Source organism: Piliocolobus tephrosceles, chromosome 9 (genome assembly GCF_002776525.5).
Source record: "Piliocolobus tephrosceles isolate RC106 chromosome 9, ASM277652v3, whole genome shotgun sequence".
Taxonomy (NCBI): domain Eukaryota; kingdom Metazoa; phylum Chordata; class Mammalia; order Primates; family Cercopithecidae; genus Piliocolobus; species Piliocolobus tephrosceles.
Genome location: NC_045442.1, coordinates 26,981,309 through 27,007,760, shown reverse-complemented (window position 1 = coordinate 27,007,760; position 26,452 = coordinate 26,981,309). Strand labels below are relative to the sequence as shown.

The following is a 26,452-nucleotide window of genomic DNA, read 5'->3' as shown; positions in this document are numbered from 1 at the left end:
CAGGATGGTCTCAATCTCCTGACTTCGTGATCCGCCCGTCTCGGCATCCCAAAGTGCTGGGATTACAGGCTTGAGCCACCGCGCCCGGCCAGCATTGTTTTAAAAGGACTTAGAACTTACTAGTAAATGGAAGAACTAAGACTTGAACTCGAATCATCATATATGCACGTACGCACTCGCGTGCGCGCGCGCGCGCACACACACACACCCACACACAAATGAACCTTTTCCCTTCTCTTTCCTTCCTCCTATCTCTCCCCATCCCCAGGTTAAGTCTTTCAATTCTAAATCATTTACACTTAAATCATCATTCTTCAACAAGCAGCATTAACACTGTTAAGTAATTAGCATATTATTAGCATACGGAAAATGAGCTTCCATATCCCAGTTCTAAAATGTGTATTATCCTTTCGCCCTCCCCATCTCTGCATCAGTCAGTCACTTCTCAGAGGCAGGAAGCAGGAAGCAGGAAGCAGCCAGCAGCAGTGGCCAGACTGACTACCACTGCCCTCTGTGTTCCGTGGGTGGCTTCTGCTTGCTGATCTGTGCCTGAATATAAACGGACCTATTATTGCTCCACACAACAGCAGCTGCATTTCTTAGTTCGCCCAACACTTCGGTGCATTTGTGTGTGTTTTGCTGAGGAATGGAAACTTGTGATAAATGGGCTTTAGCTTGTTGTGTGGAATTAGCATACATTAATCCCTTTCCAGTTGCAGCTTAAACAAGGTAGACGTGTAGGAAAAGTGCTGAGCAGTTTTTTGCCATTATTCATGCACAAAGTAAAACATGGATACAAGCAGTTCTCCAAGTGACTCAACATTTCTAAGCCTGCGTACTTGCACATATCATTTCTAAAATCCTTTGAGGAGTTTGGAAATGCACTGAATTTTTATATTTTATTCATGAGGACCTAGGATGATAATAACGGGAACACTTACAATAATAACAACAATTTTCTTGTGAAAAGTGATTGCCATGTAGTAAGTGCTAAATAAGTGGTTATAGTTGTATGTATGAGAACAAATTCAAAATTCTACCTTTGGGGTTCAGAAATGATATGATCCCTTTTCAGAATCAGACCTGGCTCTGTCACTTATAGACTAAGTGACTTAAATTAAATCTCAGTTTCCTCATCTGCAAAATGGAGATGAAACTAGTGTTTGGTCTAGAAAGTTGTGAGATTAAAATGAGATGGAATTTACAAAGCACTGTCATAGTATTTGGGACAGACTACATGCCCAATATTTCTAACCTTGTCATTTTAATGCTATCGTATTTCTGAAAGTGTATTCTTCTACAGAAAAAAAATCCTGAAAACTGATGACAGTTCCATGGTGAGATAATTTGGGGCAATGATACATACAGCATTCCTCATGTGGAGATTCACAATGTACGTCAGTATCTTAAAGGGTCACAGCAGCCCTTGCAGAAAAGAACACATTTAACTTTACCAGAGTCTTTCATAAACTCATTTGACCACAGACCCTTTGCAGAACTATGTTCCATGTAACACTCTAGGAAATGCCTCTCCCCAGGCACTGCTTTCCCTGTTGCTGCAGTTTTTTCGTTTTGTTTTGTTTTTAGATGAAATCTTGCTTTGTCACCCAGACTGGAGTGCAGTGGCACGGTCTCGATTCACTGTAACCTTCTCCTGTGTTCAATCAATTCTCCTGCCTCGGCCTCTTGAGTAGCTGAGATTACAGGCACCCGCCACCACGCATGGCTAATATATATATATTTTTGTACTTTTAGTAGAGTTGGGGTTTCACCATGTTGGCCAGACTGGTCTCGAACCCTAACCTTGAGCAATCCACCTGCTTTGGCCTCCCAAAGTGGTGGGATTACAGGTGTGAGCCATCACACCCTGCCCCCCTTGCTGCAGTTTTGCCCTTTGCTTGGTTTATCTCCAAGTTTTAAGGTCAATAACATGGTAGCATCACCCAGTGAAGCCATGCAGAATAATCTTATTGTTGTCCAGTGTTCACTTTCATTCTATCAAAAGGACTTTCCTGGAGAATTGCTACTTGCACTATGACCCCGAAACTTTCAACTCTAATTCTAATCCAAGAGTTAGTGTTGTCAAGATGTTGCAGAAGTAATTTACCATACCTTGATTTTCTTTTTTCCTCTCCTGACCCCAAAGTAGATCAATTCAAGCTTGAGTTACATGCCTTGAATATCACGAAATCCATGTGGTCTGAAATATTTTTTCAGAATTACAGTGATATGGGAATAGCACAGAGAAAGTTTATGCAGAATGCAGAATGGGCAGAAAGGCTTCTATTCACAGAGAACTCTCAGTTGTCCAATGGGCCTTTCCTCCATTTAGAAACAAATCCAATCATGAGAGTCTTAAGGTTTGCTAAGTTATTGGTATAAAGCCACAAGACTGCAGACCAGACTAGGTGGGAATTTCCAGGGAAGTCTTTTGTTAAAGTAGCCAATTGGGAGGCCATTAGACTGAGGCAGCTCTGGAGTCCTGGGTTCCTATGTAAGCAAACCAAAATCCAAGTAAAAAGTAAACAGTCATATTCTAGGAAAACGAAACTTAAGCTTAATCAATTAGAAACCACTAACTAAAATGTAATAAGGGACTTTCTACTACAATGATCCAAAGAAGGCTATTGCTCTGTTTTAACCAATCAAATATTTTCTTTGCCTAGCTTTCACCTTCACCCCATAAAAGCCTCATGCCTTTTAGGGAGCTTTAAATCAACTGTGGTCTGGTGCCAACTTATTAATGAATCATTATTTGCTCAAATAAACTCTTTAACATTTTAATGTGTCTCAGTTTATCCTTTAGTAGCTCTAATGACGAGTGAAGCATTGTTTCTGAATTTAAACTGAGGGTGAGTCTTCAGTAATATCCAGTGACAGGGAGTTGAGGTCACTTAGCCAAGTAATGACAAACATCAGTAACTCCAAGAGCAAGCATCATCATAATAGACAAGAAGAGAAGAATGACTTTTGGTTTTCTAGGGTTGGAAGGTGATGATTCCTGGCTATTAGGTGAAATATTCCTCAAAGTGTAGTTTATGGACTACCTGAATCAGAATTACTTGGAGCACTTGTGAGAATATTGCTTCCTAGGCTTCACTTGAAAAAAAATATGTAGAGTCCAAAAAAAATTAGCCGGGCGTGGTGGCGGGCACCTGTAGTCCCAGCTACTCAGGAGGCTGAGGCAGGAGAATAGCATGAACCCGGGAGGTAGAACTTGCAGTGAGCTGAGATTGCGCCACTGCACTCAAGCCTGGGGGACACAGCGAGAATCTGTCTCAAAAAAAAGAAAAAAGAAATGTATAGTCTTTGAGAGTAGGTCTCCAAAATCCATATATGTGACAAGGTACACGGGTAATTATTATGTACAACAGTTTGAGAATACTGCATAGCAGGCCCCAGCTATTCTCACGTATAAAACTTCCAGTCCTGTCTTTAGGGCATGCCTGACTTTTATATTCTCTGGATCACTAAAAGCAAAAATACCGTCCCCCGCCCCGCCCCCCGCCCCGCAAACACACACACACAAATGTGCCCCTTTGCTGTTGATAGTAGCTCAATCTGGTGATGACTCCAGAAGAAAGTTTTTTAAACTACCTAAAAGCATCTCAAATCTCCCCTAAGTGAGCAGTCAGCCTCATGTAGATATGGATTACATTGCTGGCTCAATCCTCTACCCTTCTCTGTGTCTAAGCCTTGTGCAATGAGTTTGAAACTTGTCTCACCAAGAGGTAAAATCTGTTTCTTCATGCCTTGAATCTGAGCTATCATTATAATCTGCATGTGGCAATGGAATGCAATGGAAGCAATTGTGTGCCTCTGCTTTTTCTCTTGGAATTCTACCACTGCCATGTGTGAGCAAGCCTAGAACAGTCAAACGATGAAAGGCCATGTAGAAGTCAGGTTAATTATTCTAACCAAGGCATGCTACAGCAGCCTGCAGGCAGCTGACCCATAACATGTGAGACAGATCAGCCAAGATGAGCAGAGCTCCCTAACCAACAACCCATAGCTGATTGCAGACAGACAAGTTAACATAGATAAGACTAGATGCATAAGCAATAATAAATGCTTACTATTAAGCCACTGAACTTCTAGGTGGTTTGTTACATAGCAATAGCTTATTTACTTTCCTCAAAAGTCTCTTTCAACTGGTTAAACATTCAATTGCCAATTACTACCTTTGGACTCCACATTAGCCAATTTTTGGTATAGACTTCTATCCCCACTCTCAGGGTGGCAGAGTAAAAGTAAGAAGACCATACGTATTATTTTCGAAGATAAGGCACTTTAAGAATGAAAGAGGGTGCTATTAAAGCTTACGCTGATACAGCATAGATAACCCAGGACAGTCCTGATCACTCTAGGTATAAGAAACTTGGTGTCTAAAGGGTAGCTTGTCGTATGTTCTGGCATCTTCTCTGTGTTTTACATGTATTATCCTTTCCCTTTCTTCTACTTTTTTTTTTACTGATTTCTCTTGATTATCTGCCTTGCCCCCCCTGGGAAGCCATTTCTGATGCATGTTTGTGCCCGTTTCTGTTCATCTGACTGTTCCTTGCTGACCATTCTCTGACCAAGAGTTTCCATACATATCCTCTAGCCTGGCTAACTCAGTCTAGTTACCCTATGGTAATTTCAGCCCCTTTTATGGTCCCCCGTAATCTCAGAAAAAAAAGAAATGGTGAAGAAATAATTTATTAGAAGCTAGACTAGGCATGGTGGCTCATGCCTGCAATCTCAATGCTTTGGGAGGCTGAAGTGGATGAATCTCCTGAGGCCAAGAGTTTGAGATCAGCCTGGTCAACATAGCAACACCCTGTCTCTACAGAAAATAAAAATATTACTTGGGTGTGGTGGTGCGTGCCTGTAGTCCTAGCTACTCGAGAGGCTGAGGCAGGCAGATCTCTTGAGCCCAGGAGTTTAAGGCTGTAGTGAGCTATGATGTGCCATTGCCCTCCAGACTGGATCACAGAACTAGATCCTATGTCTAAAAAAAGCCAATGGGTAACCTCATTGCTGAACCCTGGTAGGTAGATGAAAATATCACATTTAATCATATTGTGGGGAGGGATATATTTAGATATATACCTACATGATAAATCCATTTTTGTTTATAACACCATAATGATTAAATAACTATGAAAAGTCACTGGGTCTATGTATCTGTGAAACTACCCAATTACTTGAAGATAAAAAAAAAATATTTATTTTGGGGGAAAAATAAAAGGAAGAAAACATATTGGTACCATGGCTTTACTTAAAGAAGACTTGTAAATGATTACTATGTAGATAATACGGTGACCAGAAATTAAAGAGCCAGATAAACTTCTTAGCTGTGGAAGAATTTCACCAGTACTAATTTCATCCCTAAATGGAAAATGTTATTGCAACAATTTACTTCACTTTACAGTTCAGAGTTCCACAACTCCTATTTGGCATCTGCATCCATAATGTTGTGGCTTAGATTATACTGTAGGTTTCTAAAGCTTCTTGACGAATGGTAAGTCTCCCTTCAAGTGGAAGGTCTTTTTCTCAATGTGAAAGTGTAATGCAGAATTCATGATGTATCACGACCTAGGTTGAAATCTAAAGTTTCTTATTCCCTCCCAAATTTACTCATAACACATCCAGTGGTAGCAACCGAAGCCTGGAAATATTAATTCTCTAATATCTCTGTGATAACATCTTTTTATTACACCTGCAAAAGAATTAAACCAGTCAGCAGCAGCCATTGAGGCCAAGATAACACAAGATAACAGTTTTATTAAAAAACCCACACATACCCTTGACAAAGGACAGTTTTCCTAAACCGAGCAGCTTAAATAAGGCAACTGATAGATAGACAGGAGGGGGCGGAAGCAATATTCCTGTGTATTTTTTTTTTGTCATGTTTTTTATTTAACTTGAGGTTTGAGGCTCTTCCTTTGATAAATATTAACCCTTTACCATTTTTATCACGTGTATCCAGAACTCCAGATGAATAGTGACCAAATTGGAAAGCCCAGGATAGGGCAACCTCTGAATTCTGAAATATGTACAGAAATATAGTGAAATGTAGCTGTATCATTTTATGCTCACACTGGCCCATGCACAGCATCTAGATAATATTATTTGTTTAACTCTCATAAAACTCATGGCTGTTCAATTACATCTGCCATTAAGATTCCAGTTCACACTTTAATCACATTTCAGATGCTTCATGGCCACAGCTCTTGGCTGGCCTTTGTCATTCATCTAGATTATGGATTTAATATGCCCCAGATTCAGGGGTATGTTTCATTTTCTCCCCCTTACTCACTGTCATTTGCCCATTCTGCCAATTAGGTTAGCTCCAAATATTCCAAGAAATTAGATTTTAATGTTTATTACTAATTTCCTCCTGTACTTAATATCATCACAGGCTCTTCTTGTTTAATTCATGCTTCTGTTTTAGTGGATGCCTTGAGCTGCAAATCAGATTTATTACTGGAGATAGCCGTTCACCTTTCCTTGTTACTTGTTATGCAGATAGATTTCTGTCTGTGAAAGGCTGGTGAACAGTGGTTGTTGAGACTGGTGATGAGGCCACCATCATAAGCATCATTAGGGGGAGCTTGCTAAAAATGAAGATTCCTGGCTCCTTGGGATTCTTCACTCTGTGTGGTGAGGCTTGGAAAATCTCTATTTTTATAAAACGTCCTAAGTTAATTGCAATGTAAAGTCACGTTTGAGAACAACTGCTATCTATAGCAGATATCTCCCATCCTGAGTTGGAAAGAGTTTTCTAACTATGGGGTGGGGTTTCATGTATCTCAAATGCTTTGAGGGAACTAGTCAGCTCCCTGACTCTGTACTTTGAGCAGAAGTCCCACCACCCAAATTGCAGTTCATTTGCCCAGTACATAACTCTTACGAAGTGCAAATAATCCCTAAAGGGTTGTTATTTGCTATTTAGGAGGTATCCATCCAGTTAGGCTTTTGCCTTCCCAAATAAAAGGTCAGTGTTGCCCCTTGCTTACCCTCTTTTTACTTTCTGTTCTCATGGAAAACCTTACCTATTCTGCCTTAGAAGAGTCAACAGGTTTTCAGGTCATTTCCCACTCCCTCCTTCTCCCCACCAAATAAAAGGACTAAATTGACTCATGACCCAGGGTTCTCATGAGAACAAAGATACAGGGTTTGATAGAGCTTGAAATATTTCAACCAGCAATTAAGGCTTTAATGTATCACCTGTCAGCAGATTTCCCTCACCTGATTATCTGCTATGATATGGTAAACTGAAGCTCATACTTGAACGTATATTCTGGTCCTGGTCTTCTCACCTGAGTTTCCACTCCCCATTTCCAGCTTCCTGCTGGGGTTTTTCACTTATATGTTTGAGGACATCCAACCTAACATGAACCACCAGATTTATCTTCTTTGACAACCAAAAAAAAAAAAAAAAAGAAAAAAGCTCCTCCTCCCAGGTCTCTATCTCGACTAAATAAAATTACTATATCTTGCAACTTGAGTTGTAAACTTCTGTGTGTAAATACTTTGTTAAAAAGAGAAATGATAATGGAGTTTTACCCAAACCTATTATTAAAGAAAAAAAAAAAAAAACACCAAAATCCTTCTAGCAGCCTTTTTTTTTTTCATTTTCCAAATTCATTATACCTTATCATCTCAAATTTGCATTAATAAAATTTCTTTTTTTTTTCTTTTTTTGTTTGAGATGGAGTCTCGCTCTGTCACCCAGGCTGGAGTGCAGTGGCGCGATCTCCGCTCACTGCAAGCTCCGCCTCCTGGGTTCATGCCATTCTCCTGCCTCAGCCTCCTGAGTAGCTGGGACTACAGGCACCATCCACCACGCCTGGCTAAGTTTTTTTTGTATTTTTAGTAGATCCGGGTTTTCACCGTGATCACCAGGATGGTCCCGAATTCCTGACCTCGTGATCCACCCACCTCGGCCTCCCAAAGTGCTGGGATTACAGGCATGAGCCGCCACACCCAGCATAAAATTTCTTCATTAGCGCACAATGGATGATGGAAAACAAAGTTTATAATATACCAGCATATTATTTTTCCTGAATTGTATCCCTCTCCCTCTGCTCATAATTTTACCCTCAGTAAATATACTAATTATAAATATTTGAGGGTACATATCTAGAAGCCCCAATCCATGTCAGACAACACATAATTTTATACATAAACCATATAATCCCACCTTTTTGTGCCTTTGCGCAACCTGGCCTCTCAACCTGCAATGTTTATTTGCTCTCTTTTTGGTGAATTCCTATTCAACCTTAAAGACTCGACTTTATTGAATCTTCTGCATAGAATATCTTTTCATTCTCTTCATGTAGAATTTAGTAAAGTCTCATGCAACTAGTATTTGTGCCTCAGGTCTAGCTAGCTCAGTGTGAGTGAGGGTCCTCACTCATCTCATGTCCCCTGATAAACTATAGGTTTAAAGGAATAATTGCAAAGTAAGGCATAGAGTCATGTGAAGAATAAGATGATAAATCTGAAATGGATCATGCCCTTGAGTAAATTTCACGTTACTAGAGGCAATTATTGGCATTTTAGGGATATTTTGTTAACAGCTCAGGTTTGCTTTTCCACAAGTAACTATATGGATCAAATGGTTTGCTATAGATTCAGAGCCTTCCAGATTCTTGCTAGAAAAACTCTCTCTAAAATGTCATCATAGCTGTTTTATGTTTTTGTTTCTGTTTTGAGATGGAGTCTCAATCTGTTGCCCAGGCTGGAGTGCAGTGGCACGATCTCAGCTCACTGTGACCTCCGCCTCCTGGGTTGAAGTGATTCTTGTGCCTCAGCCTCCCGAGTAGCTGGGCCTACAGCTGCATGCCACCATGCCTGGCGAATTTTTGTAATTTTGACATAGATGGGATTTCACCATGTTGGTCAGGCTGGTCTTGAACTCCTGACCTCAGGTGATCCACCCACCTCATGCTCCCAAAGTGCTGGTATTACAGGCATGAGCCAGTGCACCCAGCCCATTATTGTTTTTAAGACATACGATACATAAGGCCGGGGTAAATGCATACATGAGAGATGGAGAGGACAAAGGAGGCATTACAAAAGATGTGAAGAAGGTTTAGCTGGTTTGTTAAGGTGAAGAGGGTGTAGTCCAAGGTATGTGACCACAAGCTATGCCATGAAGTGAAGCTGCTCTGATACTGAAATCTTGTCTTACAGCAGCCACAGCCATAAGATAAGGACCAGTGATTCAGTCTCTTCTGGTAACAGTCTCCTGCCAGTCCTTCTCCCATTCTCTCTCAGATCTCTCATTCTGGGACACAGAACCCCAGGAAGGATGGGCCCAATTTTCTTTCAACTGCCTACTCCCCACAATGTGTATATAAACAATTACAATGTGTATTTAAAGAACACCTGCCAGGGCCCGGTGCAGTGGCTAGCCTGTAATCCTAGCACTTTGGGAGGCTGAGGTGGGTGGATCACAAGGTCAGGAGATTGAGACCATGGTGAAACCCAGTCTCTACTGAAAATACATAACATTAGTTGGGCGTGGTGGTAGACGCCTATAGTCCCAGCTACTCGGGAGGCTGAGGCAGGAGAATGGCGTGAACCCAGAAGGTGGAGTTTGCAGTGAGCTGAGATCACATCACTGCACTCCAGCCTGGGCGACAGAGTGAGACTCTATCTCAAAAAAACAAAAACAAAAACAAAAAAAACCCAGAGATTCCCTAGATGCTTATTGTATAAATGAATGCAAATCTCCACTCACCAGTTATTTGAAAAGAAGTAGCATGTCATGGAGACAGGTTCACAAACGAATAAACTGAATAAACTGGATCTGAAGGTTAACTGCAGGAATGGGATTTTAAATATATCTCTGCAAGCTATAAATTATGCATATAATTATTTATAAAAACAATATTTGTTAAGCACCTGATATGTGTAAGTTATTTGCTAGGTATAATGATCAAGATGATATAAAGATATATGAAGAAGATGATATAAAGATATGATCACAAGAAATTAAACAGGAGTGATTCAAAAGGTGATGGTCATGATCATTATCATCATCAGACAGATAGAGATCTAAAAACCCATGTGACTTCAGACAAGAGGAAGATGTTGTCCAGGCAAATGTCTCTGGAAAGATGTCATGCAAATGTTGGCACTGAGCTGAGCCTTAAAGTACAGGTAGACAAGGAGAAATAGGTGAAGAAGTGGGGAGAAATATTCCAATCTGGAACATCATGAATAGAGGTACACTTTGGTCAAGACAGCAGTCCTTCCAGTCTAACACTAGCTTGATTGCTTTCTATTCCCTTTTCCAACTCTTTGTATTGTTTTTGCAACATCATAGCCTTTGTTTGCTAAACATGGATGCCAGCTGCCATCAGGTACTAAAAGTCAAAGGGAGCCAGCCACTCAGGCCATAACCCTCCCTCAACCTCCTGGATAACATGCTCTTCGTTCTCCCTTATTCTCATACAGGGTTGAGTCTCTCCTTTCTGCAAAGAGAATTTCAGAAACATACCTGTCAGGAGTGGTTAGACCCTTAAGAAAAACTGCCTGAAAACCAAGAAGCATAGGAATGGCTAGGAACAAAACGAGGACTCCATTCAAAATTTAGCTCAGCTTAGATGCCACAGTTAATGAATTCCCAAATGGAACATGTTGGTGGGTGGGGGGCAAACACAATCCAGTCTCTAATGACATTCAGGTATCTGCAAATGCTTTCCTTGTGTTCCCATAAAAGCAAATAGGGAACTGAATTTGAAAACCAAAATAAGGCTAGTAAATTCTTGAAAAGAGACAGTTCTTTTTCCTTGGAGACAAACCAAATTATGCATTTGCTTCTCTCACCAACAACATACTCTGGCTCAAACATTTTTAAAAGAAGGCTGCTGAACATCTGCTGAGCAATTAATGGGATGCAACAGCATGTTGTAATGGTCCCTGGGAAGGTATTAGCAATCCTGCTTATGAGACATGAAATGTTGCTAACAATGGTTCTTCCTTTTTTTTTCTTTTGAATTTTTATTTTCCCCTGCCTACAATGGGGATGAGAGAAAGAGAAATAGAGTTGAGGTGGAAGTTCTGCGTCTAATACTCCTCCCCACTGTTTCTCTCTTGTTTTTTTTTTTTTTGCAGGCTTCCTTCTCCTTCTCTTCCTAGCCACCCAAATATTAATGTGTTAATTTCAACCTAATAAAAGCAACTGTGGTGGCTCACGCCTGTAATCCCAGCACTTTGGGAGGCTGAGGCAGACAGATCACTTGAGCTCAGGAGTTCGAGACCAGCCTGGGCAACATGGTGAAACCCTGTCTCTACCAAAAACACAAAAAATCTTAGCTGGGCATCGTGGCGTGAATCTATGGTCCCAGCTACTTGGGAGGCTGAGGATGGAGGATGACTTGAGCCCAGGGGGTAGCTAGAGGTACCTCAGGAGCAATCACCAACAGGAAACAGATCCCAGATCCTTCACATACTTTACTTCCTTATCACAATTGTTGTTGCAGTTGACACGTTTGTCTTTTGCATATGAAAATCGAACCCTGAGTGACTGTGCTCCTGTGGACACTGCCAGCTCTAATGCGCTATGACCAGCATAGCCAAACTTAGTATAGCAAAAGTTTCCAAGACAAAGTTTCCAGTTATTCCATCAACCCAGGAAATTATCTTTGTTTTCTTACCAAACTGGAGCTAATTTTCCACATATAAATCTATATCTACTCCAGTCGCTGAACTAGCCATGACAGCAAACTTAATAATGCCAGCTGATCAGGTTTGGAATTACATAGCCAAAAGACCCTACTATCAAAACTAATAGGAAAGATTTCTACAATGGTTGGAAGTCATATAATTTTCTCACTCTCTCGAAATTGGTCCAGGCTAAGATTGGGATTTTACTTGGAAATGGACTTTTTTTTTTTCCCTTTGGTGACTTTGTGTTACACACATCTATATTGCAAGGGGTTCTTCTTCATATCTCAGTGTGCATATCTGGGTCCCCAAAATATATCTCCCTTTTGCCAGGCCTTCTTCTCAGGAATCTTAGTCCTGCTTCCGAAACTCCTAGTTACATAATAAACTACAAACATGAATTGAAAATATTTTTCAGTTCTTCCAACTTTGCATTATTTTTTGCCATCTGGAGTTTTTACCAGTGGGATTAACGTCTCATGGTTATAAGGAATTGACTTCCTTTCCCACAGGGAGCTATAAATCCAAGGACCTTTGGATGCCTTTGCTATATTCAGTTTCTCTGGCCAAGCCTACTGGCCAAACCAGTCTCAGCTAATTACCCCCTTTTTGATCTCAATATTTCAGCTTGGTCCCAGCTCTAAACCATTTGTCATTGAAGAAAGTGTTCTTAAGTAACATTTAAAATAAGATTTCCTTTTTTTTTTTTTACGACCCACTTCTCCCTAAAGTTAAATATGGTAATATATCAATCTTTTAAATCGTTTTAAATTCGCACATAACAATTATACATATTCATGGGGCACATAGTGATGCTGAGATACATAAGCATAGTGATCAGATCGGGGTAATTAACACATCCATCATCTCAATCATTTATCATTTCTTTGTGGCGGGAACATTCACTATCTTCCAAAACGATCTGAACCATCATTAGAGCATAATGCAATAATCGTTAAATAAAAACCAGACCCAGATGGAAGAGAAGTATGGAAGGAAGAAAAAGAGTGAAAAGTGAGTGGCCTCCAGAATTGAAGAATGGAAGTAGGGTTAGTTCCAGGCCTAGCTTGACCTCCAATGCTCTCCTGTTCAACAGAGGGAGGTCTCTGGACTCAAAAAGGCACTGTTTTCTGATACACCAAGCCTAAAGATAGTGTTCATTCAAAGGCTGCTTATGTTGTAAAAGCAAATTTTGCATCACGAAGGATAGACAAGTTGGCCACATCCCTTCAAACCCAGACTTCAGTATGGAATATCAGGCTTAGTTGTTTTAATTTCTAAACTCAAAGGGAACAAGTAGTGGCTGGTGAAGTTCAGTCAGCTACTTAAACAGGCTCGATGGTCTGATTAGATTAAATAAATCAGTGAATCTTTTTAAACTGATGTTCAATGGTTCCCTTCTACTCAGTTGACAACATTTGTCAGTGGCTTGGCTATTAGGGTGACTATAACTCTTGTTTCTGGAATTTGATCATTCTCCCATACAACTAGTCACATGTGCCTCTGCCATGTGCTAACCCCACACACCAAACACCAAAGCTCAACATTCTGGGTAGGAAAGGGCCAGTCAAGACCATCAAATGCCCTAAGTTGGCAATCTTTTCTTCAGATAATTTTCACCAGCCTATGATTCAGAAAGCGGCTTTGACCAACAATAGTAGTTTATGAGGGCAGAGACTCTGTCCCCAGTGTTGACAACATTACTTGGCCCAGTGTAGGCAGGCACTCAGTGAGCGTCTGTTCAACGGATGTGTTAGGATGACAAGATGCAGAATAGGAAATGAGCCCTACTCCATCCTCCTGCTCCTTACAGTCATCTTTTCCAAGGGATGCTCTGAATCATCACACCTCTGTTCAAAGGTCTCGATGGCTTCCCAGACCTTTGACGGCTTACTCACTAAAGTAAGTAAAAACGGCGCACCCTGGCACGTTTTCACCCTCCACACCTCCATATCCCATGTTGAGTAACAGTAACTTTAAATAGTGGGATTGAAAAAACAACAAGAACAATAAAATCTTCTATGAAATCCAATAAAGAAAAAAGATAAAATCCAAGAGGGTGAGAGGTCAGTGGTCAGCCTGCTTGGCCTTCCGCTAGACCTAGCAGCGCCTCGTGAAAAAATCTCCAGGAAACCAGACAATGGTGCTGGTAATAGCTACTTTTTGTCCTCATTTATTCAGCATGCCCAGAGCCCTTTAGGCTTTACTTCCTTGGTGCTTCCATTTTGCTTAGAATGACCTCCTGCATTTAATCCTATCCATCCTTTAAGGTTCTTCCTCGAAACCACTACTCCGTGAAACAATACTGAATCATTTTGACAGGACATAACTCATCTCTGCTTTAAATTTCCTATACAGCTTTAGTTGCTAATAATAATAACAATAAAAATGAATATTAAATCTATGTTTCAGGCACCATCCTAAGTGCATTACCTGAATTAACTTAATTTTCACACAATCCCACTGGCAGAGATGCTATTACCATCTCTGAGACACACAGAAGTTAAATGTCTTCCCCAGGATTACATAGTCAGTAACAAAGCCAAGATTGAAACCAATGTTCTGACTGGAAAAAAAGAATCCAAGTGTTTAAATATGTTACACAGTCTCTCTCTATATAAGCATGTATGCAGTTTGCTCATTGACTACTTTCTGCTGCCTGTTCTTCCCATCCCACAGTACCACTGCCATAGCTACACCGAACTTCCCCACACCGCAACCAGGTTACAAGTTTTGTGAAGATGAAGACCACTTTTCACAGGTGTTTGTACTCCATGGAGCACCAGCATGGTACTCTGCAAAAATAAGTACTCAATCAATATTATTAATTTATTATTAATATATCACAACAATATCTGTTCCTAAGTGCTTGTGTTATCATTGAACACTATTCTAAGCTACTTGTGTTATCGTCTATTCTAAGTTACTTGTGTTATCATTGAAAACTCTCCATAAGCTTAGAAGGAGGATCCGCCATCCTCACCACCACCTTTTCAGGTGAAGAGATGGAAGCTCAATGACATTAAGTAAGTTGTAAGATCATGACCAATTCAGTTCCTGGGTATGGCCCTGTACTACTCCTGAGTTCCTGCTATCTCTACTGCGTTACATTATTCTGAAACTGAAAGAAAGCAAATTATTTGTAATATGAATATGTTGAAAATAAGACTTTGCAGAAAGACCCCCACAAATGTATTTGTTAATGTTATTTTCAAGATTTCTGACGAGATAAATGAAGCATGCTTTCATGTGAGATGTATCTAAGCGTTTCACTGACAGTTTTTGCCAGAGACTAAGTATAAAATACTATCTTCTCACTGGGTCACCCAAGTTGGGAGTGCAGTGGCGTGATCTCAGCTCACTGCAACCTCTGCCTCCCAGGTTCAAGCGATTCTCCTGCCTCAGTCTCTCCAGTAGCTGGGACGACAGGCATGCGCCACCACGCCTGGCTATATTTTGTATTTTTAGTACAGACGGAGTTTCACCATGTTGGTCAGACTGATCTCAAACACCTGACCTCAAGTGATTCACCCACCTCAGTCTCCCAAAGTGCTGGGATCACAGGCATGAGCCACTGAGCCCAGCCAAAAGTGTCACCTTTTTCTGTTGTTTAACTGGTTCTCCATTGAGGCAGAAACACCAAGCAAGACAACCTTCAAGATCTGACGACTGATCTGATTTCTGATTAGCACTGTTACCATCTAGCCTTTTTATGAGGAAGGAAGCATAGACTGGGATTCCCTTTGCCAGAGCCACCAGCCAGAACCCAGGGACATGGACACTGACCTGCTGTTAAGTGAGCAGCATGGACTAGGACTCGGACTCCTGGCTTCAGTTCGAAGTGTACTGAGTTTTGGTTGAGCTTGTGGATCAGCAATTCTGATATCTGAAAAAAGAAGCATAGTTAGTGCCACCAAAAGTGTTATACAGATTATAAACAAATAAGCTTAGAAATATTTACTGTTTTCACTAAGGCATCACAATATTATAACCATGAGTCACATAAATAAGGTTTATATTAATTCCAGAATATGCAGATACAATTATTTTTAAGCATGACCTGTCTTTACATGCTAATTGCTACAAAATAGGAGAAACTGTTAGTGAATGAAAATAATTATACTCTTTAAAAATTATTCTGAATGATCTTAGAAAATTTTCCCCGTCTTTTGAGAGAACATTTGTTATGCATAAGGACTTAAAAGAAGTATATACAATATACACATTCTGATAAGATTCATATATATTCATTTTACTTCCATTCGATTTCCCAAACCATGTGATTTTCACAAAACACTTTATGAATATTTATTGTATGGTAAATATAGTTCTGCTAAAATGTATAATTGAAACAAAATATAGCTATAACGTAAGTAACAAATTGGCTAACCTTTATTTCATGCTTATAAATATTATCTAAACTGTACCTCAGGCTGACACACGGGTACTGGGCAGACCCATGGAAGTCTGGACTACGAAATATTTAACCCCAAGCATGCGACAAATAACTTCATTTGGGTAGAAATCGTGTAAGGTAAGGTTTTATGGATGAGGTAAACCTGTTCGTCTGTTTAGAGTAGAAAACCTAAGCTCCATTTGCTGTTTCCTTTATAATTTTGAGGAATTTCTGAAAAGTTACGGGGATAACAACACCTCTATTATTTTATTATTATTATTATTTGAGATAGAGTCTCACTCTGTCACCAGGCTGGAGTGCAGTGGCACAATCTTGGCTCACTGCAACCTCCACCTCCCGGGTTCAAGTGATTCTCCTGCCTCAGCCTCCTGAGTAGCTGGGACTACAGGCATAAGCCAACACACCCAGCTACTTTTTGTATTTTTAGTAGAGACTAAAAATTTAGGGATTTCACCATGTTGGCCAGGATGGTCTTGATCTCTTGACCTTGTGATTAGCCCGCCTTAGCCTCCCGAAGTGCTAGGATTACAGGTGTGAGCCACTGCGCCCAGCCCATTTCTACTATTTTTATCTGGTCTGCTAGCCTTATTTTTAATATTCTAATAATCAATTTAATATTTTACTTAACATGTTATTTAAGTCTAATTAGATGCTTTCTGACCATCATTCTGCTAATTAAATTCTTAATGTTTTCCTTTTTCTATTTGTTGAGTTTTATTTACTCCAGTGAGGTGCCAAAATAACACCTTTAATCCCTTTATTTGTTAAGCAGGGCCTGATGGCTCAGTTTGGAAGCAGAGTCACCTGCAGAAGCCCCTGATTGGTGATAGAACTGAACTGCCCCACAGATAAACTTCTCTCCTGAACAACAGGAACAGAGGATGACCACCACTGCCCAGTCGTTGAGCATCAGGGATCCAGTTCAAACCCAGCCTTTCAAATGCTATAATTTAGCAAACAATGCAGAAAAACAAGATTGTGATAAAACTATGCTGAAAACAAAAACAACTTTATTCTGTATATTAGGCTACTTCCTTTCTTGGGTGCTGGGAATCATCCAGAACGATCCAGGTGTACAGAAGTGGATTTCTGGCCGGGCACGGTGGCTCACTTTGGGAGACTGAGGTGGGTGGATCACTTGAGTTCAGGAGTTCGAGACCAGCACGGGCAACATGGTGAAACCCCGTCTCTACTAAAACTACAAAAAATTAGCCAGGCATGGTGGTGCACACCTGTACTCCCAGTTAGTCGGGAGGCTGAGGCCGGAAAATCACTTGAACCCAGGAGGCAGACGTTGCAGTGAGCCAAGATCATGCCACTGCACTCCAGCCCGGGAGACAGAGTAAAACTCTGACTCAAAAAAAAAAAAGAGGAGGGGAGGAGGACGAGGAGAAGGAGGAAGGAGAGGAGGAGAAGGAGGGGGAGTGGGAGGGGGAAGGAGAGAGGGAAGGAGAAGCAGAAGCAGAAGGAGAAGGAGAAGTGGAGAAGTGGATTTCTAACACAGATTGCACAGAATGGTTTTCCTCTGTGTTCTTATCTTTTAATTGGCAGAGTCTTTATCGGAATCAGACAGTGGAATTTTTAGAGGTCTATCACAAAGGTTTCAGCTATGAAATACACACACATACATGCACACACACAGATACAGAATTGCAGAAAAATATTTTTTATTCAAATATGAAAGAGCTGTCAAAAGTAATTAAGGAATTAGACTGTTTTGCCAAATCTATCATATGAACTAAAGGGAAGTGGGAGAAAGACTCTCCACTTTCAACTAGGTGCAGCCATATTTCTTTTTTTTTCTTTTGAGACGAAGTCGGAGTCTCGCTGCTGTCGTCCAGGCTGGAGTGCAATGACGCGATCTTGGCTCACTGCAACCTCTGCCTCCCGGGTTCAAGTGATTCTCCTGCCTCAGCCTCCTGAGTAGCTGGGATTATGGGTGCTTGCCACCATGCCCAGCTACTTTTTTTTTTTTTTTTTTTTGTATTTTTAGTAGAGGTGGTGTTTCACCATGTTGGCCAGGCTGGTCTCTAACTCCTGACCTCATGTGATCCTGATCTGCCGGCCTCGGACTCCCAAAGTGCTGGAATTACAGGTGTGAGCCACTGCACCTGGCTGCAATATTTGTTTCTTACCACTGAGAATGTTTTCTCTTCAAGTGAGAGATACAAATAGCTAAACCAGAAAATGGAGTTTATCAAAATACCATATTTTTATTTATAATCTCCAGAAAAGACCCTTGTGAAAATAATTAACTACTTGGTTTTGTTTCGGTTTATAACATTGTTTCATTGGCTCTATCTGTATCACTTACAAAATTTTAAGAAGGAAATTTAAATTTAAAAATTATCTGATAACAGTACGTTTCATATATTTAACTTGCATCAAAGGACATTCAACAATGAACACATGCTTTGTGAGAAAAAAATTTGCATAAGAAACAAAACTAAATGAAATTTACATTGCATACAAGAATAATCTCAATTAGAACCATGTGCTTTTCTACTGAAATAAATGAGTATGAAACTGTTGACAGATTTTGACAATATTATGTTTTCCACACCACTTGTACAAGTGTTTATCCTGTATTTTTTCAAACGATTACAAGTTGTTACCCATATTTTAAAGTATATTATATATGCTGTGAACACTATTTTGGTAAAGTTGCTTATTTCTTACTATCTTTTCTAGCAGAGCACATCTTAGGTGTCAGTGCTGGCATCTTCATGGAAAGGAACATGGAGCTTAAAGGAAATACCAAAGTTTATTCAGTTAATATTTGAAGAGTTGAGACTAGACTTTAGCTTTGTTTGACTCCTAATCCTAAAGTATCTCCATTAAAAATATTTTCCTTGAACAAGCTGACAGACTTCTTTTGGAGAGAAATCTGGCAAGATAGGTTTACAAGATGAGAAAATACAGCACTTTTATTAATTATGCTGCCTTCTCTCATTCATCTGTGAAGCACCCGAAGTTAAAACATCAGTTCCAATATCCAGTGACCGATATGGGCTACAGCAGTGGGAATTTCCTAACACCATCCTCATTAGAAAGGGGGCACTTTCTGTTCACCAGCTGCATAATTGGGTAACGTTTGGGAGAGTCTTCGGCTATGGAAAGGAGTAGAATAAACTGCATTCTACCGAAAAGTATGGCAACAGCCTAAATGAGAAGAAAAACACTTGCCTGGCAGAGACTCAGATGAAATTCCGTGTGATTTCTAGGAGGGAGACTGAACCTGCTAAAGCAAATTAAATTTATTTCTTTTTCTTTTTCTGTCTGGTGAAAAGCATGTTGTCTTAACAAATTTCATTTATCCTGTACACAGTCATCCCTCTTCTGCTGCTTTCTAGCACAGTCCATTTTCTATTCCACATCAGCTAAACAATCACGACCATAGAAACAACACATTATTCTTGGTATCTGCCTATTTGATGAAATACGCGTATTATTCAAGTGCAACCTCATTTCATTTAGAGTACCACTTAAAAGGACGGTGGAGGCTCAATTTGAATTTTACGAAAGCTACCATCAAAAGGATGTCTTGGGAGGGACCTGCTGCAGGGAAAACACCAATGTTCCTCATTGTCATCTTCACAAAAGATGAAGATTGAATGCAACACTCAGAATCAACTAGATATGGCTGTGGTCAGGGCCTTCAATCAAGAAAGGACAACTTTTTGCTCACACATTATATCCATGGCAGCTACACAGTGGTGTTGGGCTCACTGTAGTCACAGAGGGACACTGGCTGGTGGAGCGGCCATAGCAAATATTTCCATTCACTACATACAGCACAAGAAGGAAAAGGAGCTAGCAAAATTCTACAATGTGCATTTGAACACTTTAGCTTGGAAGTGGCACATATCACTTCTGCTCCCACAGTCCTGAGGCTCTGCCCTAGCAGAAGAGACTCATGGGTACAGCCCCATCATGTACCCCGAAAGCAGTGGGCTGGAAATATTTAGCCACACAGTGACGATTAACACACAAAGAACATATTCAGCCGGGCGCGGTGGCTCACACCTGTAATCCCAGCACTTTGGGAGGCCGAGGCGGGTGGATCACGAGGTCAGGAGATCAAGACCATCCTGGCTAACACGGTGAAACCCCGTCTCTACTAAAAAATACAAAAACTAGCCAGGTGAGGTGCCGGGCGCCTGTAGTCCCAGCTTCTTGGGAGGCTGAGGCAGGAGAATGGTGTAAACCCAGGAGGCGGAGCTTGAAGTGAGCTGAGATCCGGCCACTGCACTCCAGCCTGGGCGACAGAGCAAGACTGCGTCTCAAAAACAAAAACAAAGAACATATTCAATGCCTAAACAATTTACAATGAAACCAAGAGGGGGAAACACTGTCAGATGATCAGAAGGAAAGTGGCAATTCTTGAAACATGAAAAAATAAAAGCTTTAAGGACAGTAGAGTAGTTTATAAATTCCTAGGACATGTAACCCAAATAAGTGGTATAAGGTAAAAATACAGATGCAAATGTGCTTAGACAAATTTATTAATGGCAGAGCTACACTGGACCAAAATACTAATATTTATTCTGAAGGTGGTAGGAGGAATGCAAATCTTACTGAACATAATAGCATTCTGGTGCCATGTTTAGAGAGGGTGTTGCCTGGGATGACCTGGGAGCTGGCTCAGTTGGTCAATCTTGATTCCATTACACTATTAAAGTCTCTTCAAGTAGCAGTTGAGGAATACTCTTTTTGTGTTAAACAGAGGAAGATCTTTCCCAATTCACACATTTTTTGCATTGAATGACAGGGAAGCAATGGAGCCAAATATTAAGTTCTAATTAAGAGTAGCTCAATTTCATTCCTTCATAACACACACACACACACACACACACACACAAATTTAGCCTGATTAAAGTGCCTAAGAGGTCTCCTGGATAATGGTGCATGAAGAAACAAATCAGTCATAAATATGTGTTTCCTTTGGATTTCCCATCGCCCACTTTAAGCTTCTCTCTACCTCCTCCTGACACATTGGCTCTGGTCCACCTCTTACCTGCTCCACTTTTGGTTATAGCTCTCCTACTTCAGTGACCTTCCTTGTAAATTCCAGAGTACTTTTATAATTCGACTCCCCATGTTAAAAAGATCTAGACTGATAAGCAAAATGTGTGGATATGCAGAAAATAGAGATTATTAGTTCCATTTCATAATACATTTCTAATTTCTTAAAAGCTGTCACCCTGCTCCCTGTTCAAATCTGCCTTTCCTTTCTTCCTTAGGTTTCAGGTTCTGCATCTGCCAACTGTGTAGAGTAATAAAAACAGCCAAGGAAGAAATATATATATATTTGTGGTTGACATTTCTTCCACATCTTTTTTTGTTCTTTTTAGATGTTCTAATGTCCTTTAAGGATCCTGAAAGACAACACACCTAGGCTCCTTATCTCCCCAGCACAGCATCACAAACAATTGCGATAGAGCACGGTGGTCTTTCCTCCCTACAGGAGAGACAGAAACAAATTTGTTCACCCCTGAGGATGCCGAGGGGAGCAAGGAAATGGGGTGCTTGAGGGGCAGGGCTTGCTCCACATCTGAGCAGCTGGCCTCAGGACAGCAGCACGCACTACCCTTGATGAGACCAGCTCAGGGCATGAAAGCCTTTTCTCACTCACCAGAGATCCTAAATAAAGGCTCGTGGAACCCTCCCAGACAGAGGTCACTTGATTAACCCAGCCCACCTCATCCTCATAACAGGGTCAAGTACTTCTTACTGTGAAGAATTTTCAATTTATTTCACAGACAAGATAGCTCGATCCAAGCCTGCATTGCTGCTCCCCAGGAAGGCTCTCAGAAGAAGCTAAGGAAGGAGGACTGAGAGTCCTTTGCTGGGGCCCTGCCTTCCCATTCTTTAGGACACATCTGTCTAGGATCCCAGTTCTTTCACTGCAAGGGGATCTGCACTGCACCTTTACAAGAAAGGGGCCAAGGCGTGAAATAAGGGGATAAGGACAGCCTGTCTCAAGGTTCAGCTGAGATTTCGAGTACAGCCTTCAAAGCAGGGGGTTCATTTCTGTTGTTTGGGTTTGCTTTGGATTTGTCTTAAATTTCTGTATAATTTATGACACCGGAAGTCAGTTGCATTTGCCTCCCAGCATTCCCTCTCCCTTCCCCACATTGTTCTTTGAGGAATCCATGTCCTTGTCTAGTCCTGGTCCATTTGGTTCAGGGAGGGTATAAAACATCTGAGTTGTCACTGACAGCACATTATCGCCTTGACTGCAGGGACTAGCTAAGAGATGCCCACTTTAAATAGGTCAGACCAGTGCAAATTGTGAACCTGGAGCTCTCACTGTTGCAATCAGATGAGAGGTACTGTCTTTGGGGTTGATAAAAAGAAGTAAAAAGAAGTCGGGGATGCCTGTGGCCATTCTTGCTTTCCTATGTGTTGGTTTCATTCTCAGGCCAACTTCCCATATGGTAGCCAGGAAAACAGATGGAGACACAGGAAGAGAGGGAAGTAATTTGGTGACACTTTTGAGTGGTTCTGAATTCATCTGTCTCAACTGTTATCTCTGGACTTCTCAATTAAATGAATTCAAAAACTCCCTTTTTTACCCATAAAGTTAAGTGACTAAGTCAGAGCAGACAATGAAAGGACCCCTCCTGGATTGAAAACTATGGGTCTCCAGGAGACGCCCCTGTCTCACAGGGTCTAGACATGTGCCTTGGTTTAGTAAGTTGATTTCATGTGCATTTTTCCATCAGGGTAATAATGTCCTCCACAACTAAGACACTAATTTCTAATGTGCTATGTCTGGCATTTGTAAAGTCACTGTGTCTGCTTTGCTTTGAGTCCTGGAATAGGCTGATACACTGGCAATTTCCTTAAACAAATTTACAATCTCTAGCTTGGTACTTTACTTTCTTTTCATGCTATAAATCTGCATACCTCGCATGAGCTCATGCCATTCAGATACATTCTTCCCTTATTGTCCTTGTTTTTCCTCCATTTTGAGTAATTGCATTCATTAATCTGTTTTCTCTTATTCCCACCATCCTCTCTTCCAATACATGCCCTTGACTATACCAGTCTATTTAATATGCCTAAACTTTTTTTTTCATTTTCCACATCTCTTCTTATCATATAATGAGCATGAATGTAACCATTATCTCTATACCGCCAGTGAACATTTATAAGGCCAAGTACTTTGCTATATCATTTCTTAATCCTCTCAGGCACTCCATGAGATAAGTGTGACTTTGGCTCAATTATTCAACTTCTCTTGTCCTCACCTTCCTCATCTGTAAAATGGACATAATAAATATCAGAGGTGAAACTAGAAACTGGTTGATATTTATGTAAACCTGTGTTCTAACAAAATAGACAGACTCCTCTACACGTGTGCCAATTCTAAGTCACACAGCCTTCAAGCAAGCTAGTTGGTTTCAGATCTCTGATGACATGGTTCACCGATGACTGATACAGGCTGCCTTGAGGGCCACACTCAGCTCTCTGAAAATGCTTTTGCAGGAAACACGCAGAAGGGATGGAGAATGAAGGGAAACAAGAAGTCTAGAGAAAGCAGATAGTCAAAGCAAGACACATCCATATATAAATATAAGAAGTTTCACAGAATGGACCCCTCTTCTTTCCAAATTTCCCCTCAAAGAATGAAGTAGAAACCACAACACTTTTAGAAGAAAATATGGAAAGTGTGAGAAATAAAAGTGCACAGACAATGTGGTAACTAGGAAAAAAGGTGACTCTAAATCTGTACCCTCTTCCATACTTGAAAAGATTAAAATCTAGATTTCATGAAAAACCAGTAAGATTTAGAGGAGGTACAACTGCAAATATTCCTATCTAAAGGCTTTGGATAGGGATCTGATTTCCCTCTAGGTTCTTGACAATGCTGTGATAAGAACTAATCTATTCTTTCTCCCACCAAAATGCAGTGCAGATAATAATTTGTAGAGTATGATGGGAAGCTGAGGTGGGGAGTGAGGTTAGATGCAAATCTGAGGGGTTACCAGCTGTCCACCCTTCAACTCCACTTCACTAGGAAATGGGGTTCAACAGGGCTTTCTGTGAGAGCTCTGCTCTTCATTACTTGCATACAGAGAAAATTATGCAGGTGAGCCTTCTGCCAAGTTAGAAAGTGGCAGCTGAAAAGAGGGTGTGTGCTAGGAGGTGGGCCATGCCACAATTTGGGGTTGTTTTTAACAAGACTATTACAGAAGGTTCTCAAGTCATCCTGGAAGACTAGAGATCATGGGGCTAGAGTATGGGTTTAGTAAACAGAAAATCTCCAAGTACTGGAAGGGAAACAGCTAATATTTACTGAGGAGCTGAGAAGAATCTTATTTTTAATCTACTTACCTGGAAGAACTGAGAAATCGAAATCATTTGGTTTCTAAAAGGGCAACTAGACCAAGACTGATCATTTTAACTGAATGGACAAAGAAGAATAACAACCACATAATAATCCCCACTACAGAGATGGGACAGTCTTTTAAAGTTAAAAGGAGGAAAGGGAAGAAAAAAGAAGACTAAAGGGGAAAAGAGAAAAAGAGAATCACACGCATACACACACACACACACACACACACACACACACACACACACACACTCAAATGCTCCAGAAGGTAGTGGAGATGAGGAGGAGGTGAACCCCACAGGGCAGTAAAGCTGTTCTGGAGCCAATGTTATTCATTACAAACACAAATTAGATCATAAAAGGATTAGTTATTTGTATAAAAGTTGTAGCTGTTAAAAAAGATATACATATCATGTCATTTGATTCTCACGGCACTCTTGCGACAAGTAAGATATTGTTTAGCGACTTGCCTTTTTTTCCACTTGATATCATGGACAATTTTTTGTGTCAGTATACATAGATTAATCTACTTCATTGTAAACTCCACAGAGTATTACACAGTGTAAATAATTTAGCCATTCCCTGCTGATATGGTTTGGCTGTGCTCTCACCCAAATCTCATCTTGAACTGCAGTTCCCATAATCCCCACTTGTCATGGGAAGGACCCAGTGGGAGGTAACTGAATCATGGGGGCAGTTGTTACCTCCACGTTGTTCTTGTGATAGTGAGTTCTCGCGAGATCTGATGGTTTTATATGGGGCTTTCCCCGCTTCACTCTACACTTCTCCTTGCTGCCACCATGTGAAGGACAGGTTTGCTTCCCCTTCTGCCATGATTATAAGTTTCCTGAGGCCTCCCTAGCTATGCTGAACTGTAAGTCAATTAAACCTCCTTTATAAATTATCCAGTCTTGGGTATGTCTTTATTAGCAGCGTGAGAAGAGACTAATACACCTACCATGAATGCTCTTGCATGTGCTTTTGGTGAAGCTGTAGTTAGAATCACCAGTTTATGGGTCAGAAATGGAGGCTCAGAAAGTTGAAGACTCCACAAACGGTTGGTGCCCTCACTGTTAAGCCCCAGTTCTCCAGAGAACCCTCAGACTAGCAGTGGGTATGGCTTTGACTGCAGAGAGAAGCTGAAAACGCCTCCTTTTTCAAGAGACTCACCTGCTCCAGGTCGTCAGCTGACCTTTTGTTTTCTCCCGCTGGATCCTGATAGGGTAGGACAAAGAGTTCAGCAGTGGTGGGTAAGCCAGGAAGCACTGCCACCAGGATGTGTTGACCTGGAACCCCTGTGGCCTAAGGGACAGACACAGGGGATCACATTAGTGCTGCAGACAAGAAAGCTGAGAAGGGACCAAGTATTTGGTGGAGGGATCAGGGGTAGGCAGAAGACACAATAAGGGGCCTGAAAGCAGAGGTCTGGGTGTATCAGGCAGAGGGTATGTGAGAGGCAGCACTGGGCTATAGGTCCAGGCTCCAGAGTCAGGCTGTCTGTGATTTAATCCCAGCTTCAACACCATGAGACCTTAAGCTCATTGCTCATGTTCTCTATGCCTACATTCCTTTACATAGAAGACAGGACAGTTGCAGTACTTGCCTTGTGCATGGGTGATTTCGAGGATTAAATAGTTACACATGAAGCATTTATGATAGAGCCTGGAGATTCAAATGTTAGCTCTTCTTCCTACAGAGCACCTCAAGGTGGGGACCATGCCAGTGAAAAGACCTTAACTTTATCATCTGCCCCGCATGCCTTAGCCCTTTCTAACCTAGCTTCCTCCTTCATCATCCCACTGAAGTTACTCTTCAAGTAGACCCAATCATATCCTAACCACCTAACCTAAGAGGACACTCTCATATCACAACCCTCAGGAGGGCCCTGTTGACTTCTCTGCAGCATCAGACCTGATGACCAACCCTGTTCCCTGAAGCACCCTGAGCCCTCCACTTGGCCACACTGATTCTTCTGTTAAAATTACAGATATTACTCAAGGACTTCTTTTTTTTTTTTTTTTTTTTTTTTT

At 41.0% G+C, this 26,452-nt stretch overlaps 1 protein-coding gene across 5 annotated transcripts in view; it reads right to left on the bottom strand.

Annotated features, from left to right (window-relative positions):
• The window catches only part of SORCS1 (sortilin related VPS10 domain containing receptor 1), a 600,060-nt gene that overhangs the window by 8,147 nt on the left and 565,461 nt on the right, over positions 1 to 26,452 (bottom strand). For all 5 annotated transcript variants that reach the window (XM_023206217.2, XM_023206215.3, XM_023206213.3 and 2 more), the window contains exons 23-24: positions 25,593 to 25,724; positions 15,451 to 15,550 (exon numbers count right to left, since the gene is read on the bottom strand). In XM_023206217.2, coding sequence (XP_023061985.1) covers positions 15,451 to 15,550; positions 25,593 to 25,724 — 232 coding nt within the window. The remainder of the gene's footprint in view (positions 1 to 15,450; positions 15,551 to 25,592; positions 25,725 to 26,452) is intronic.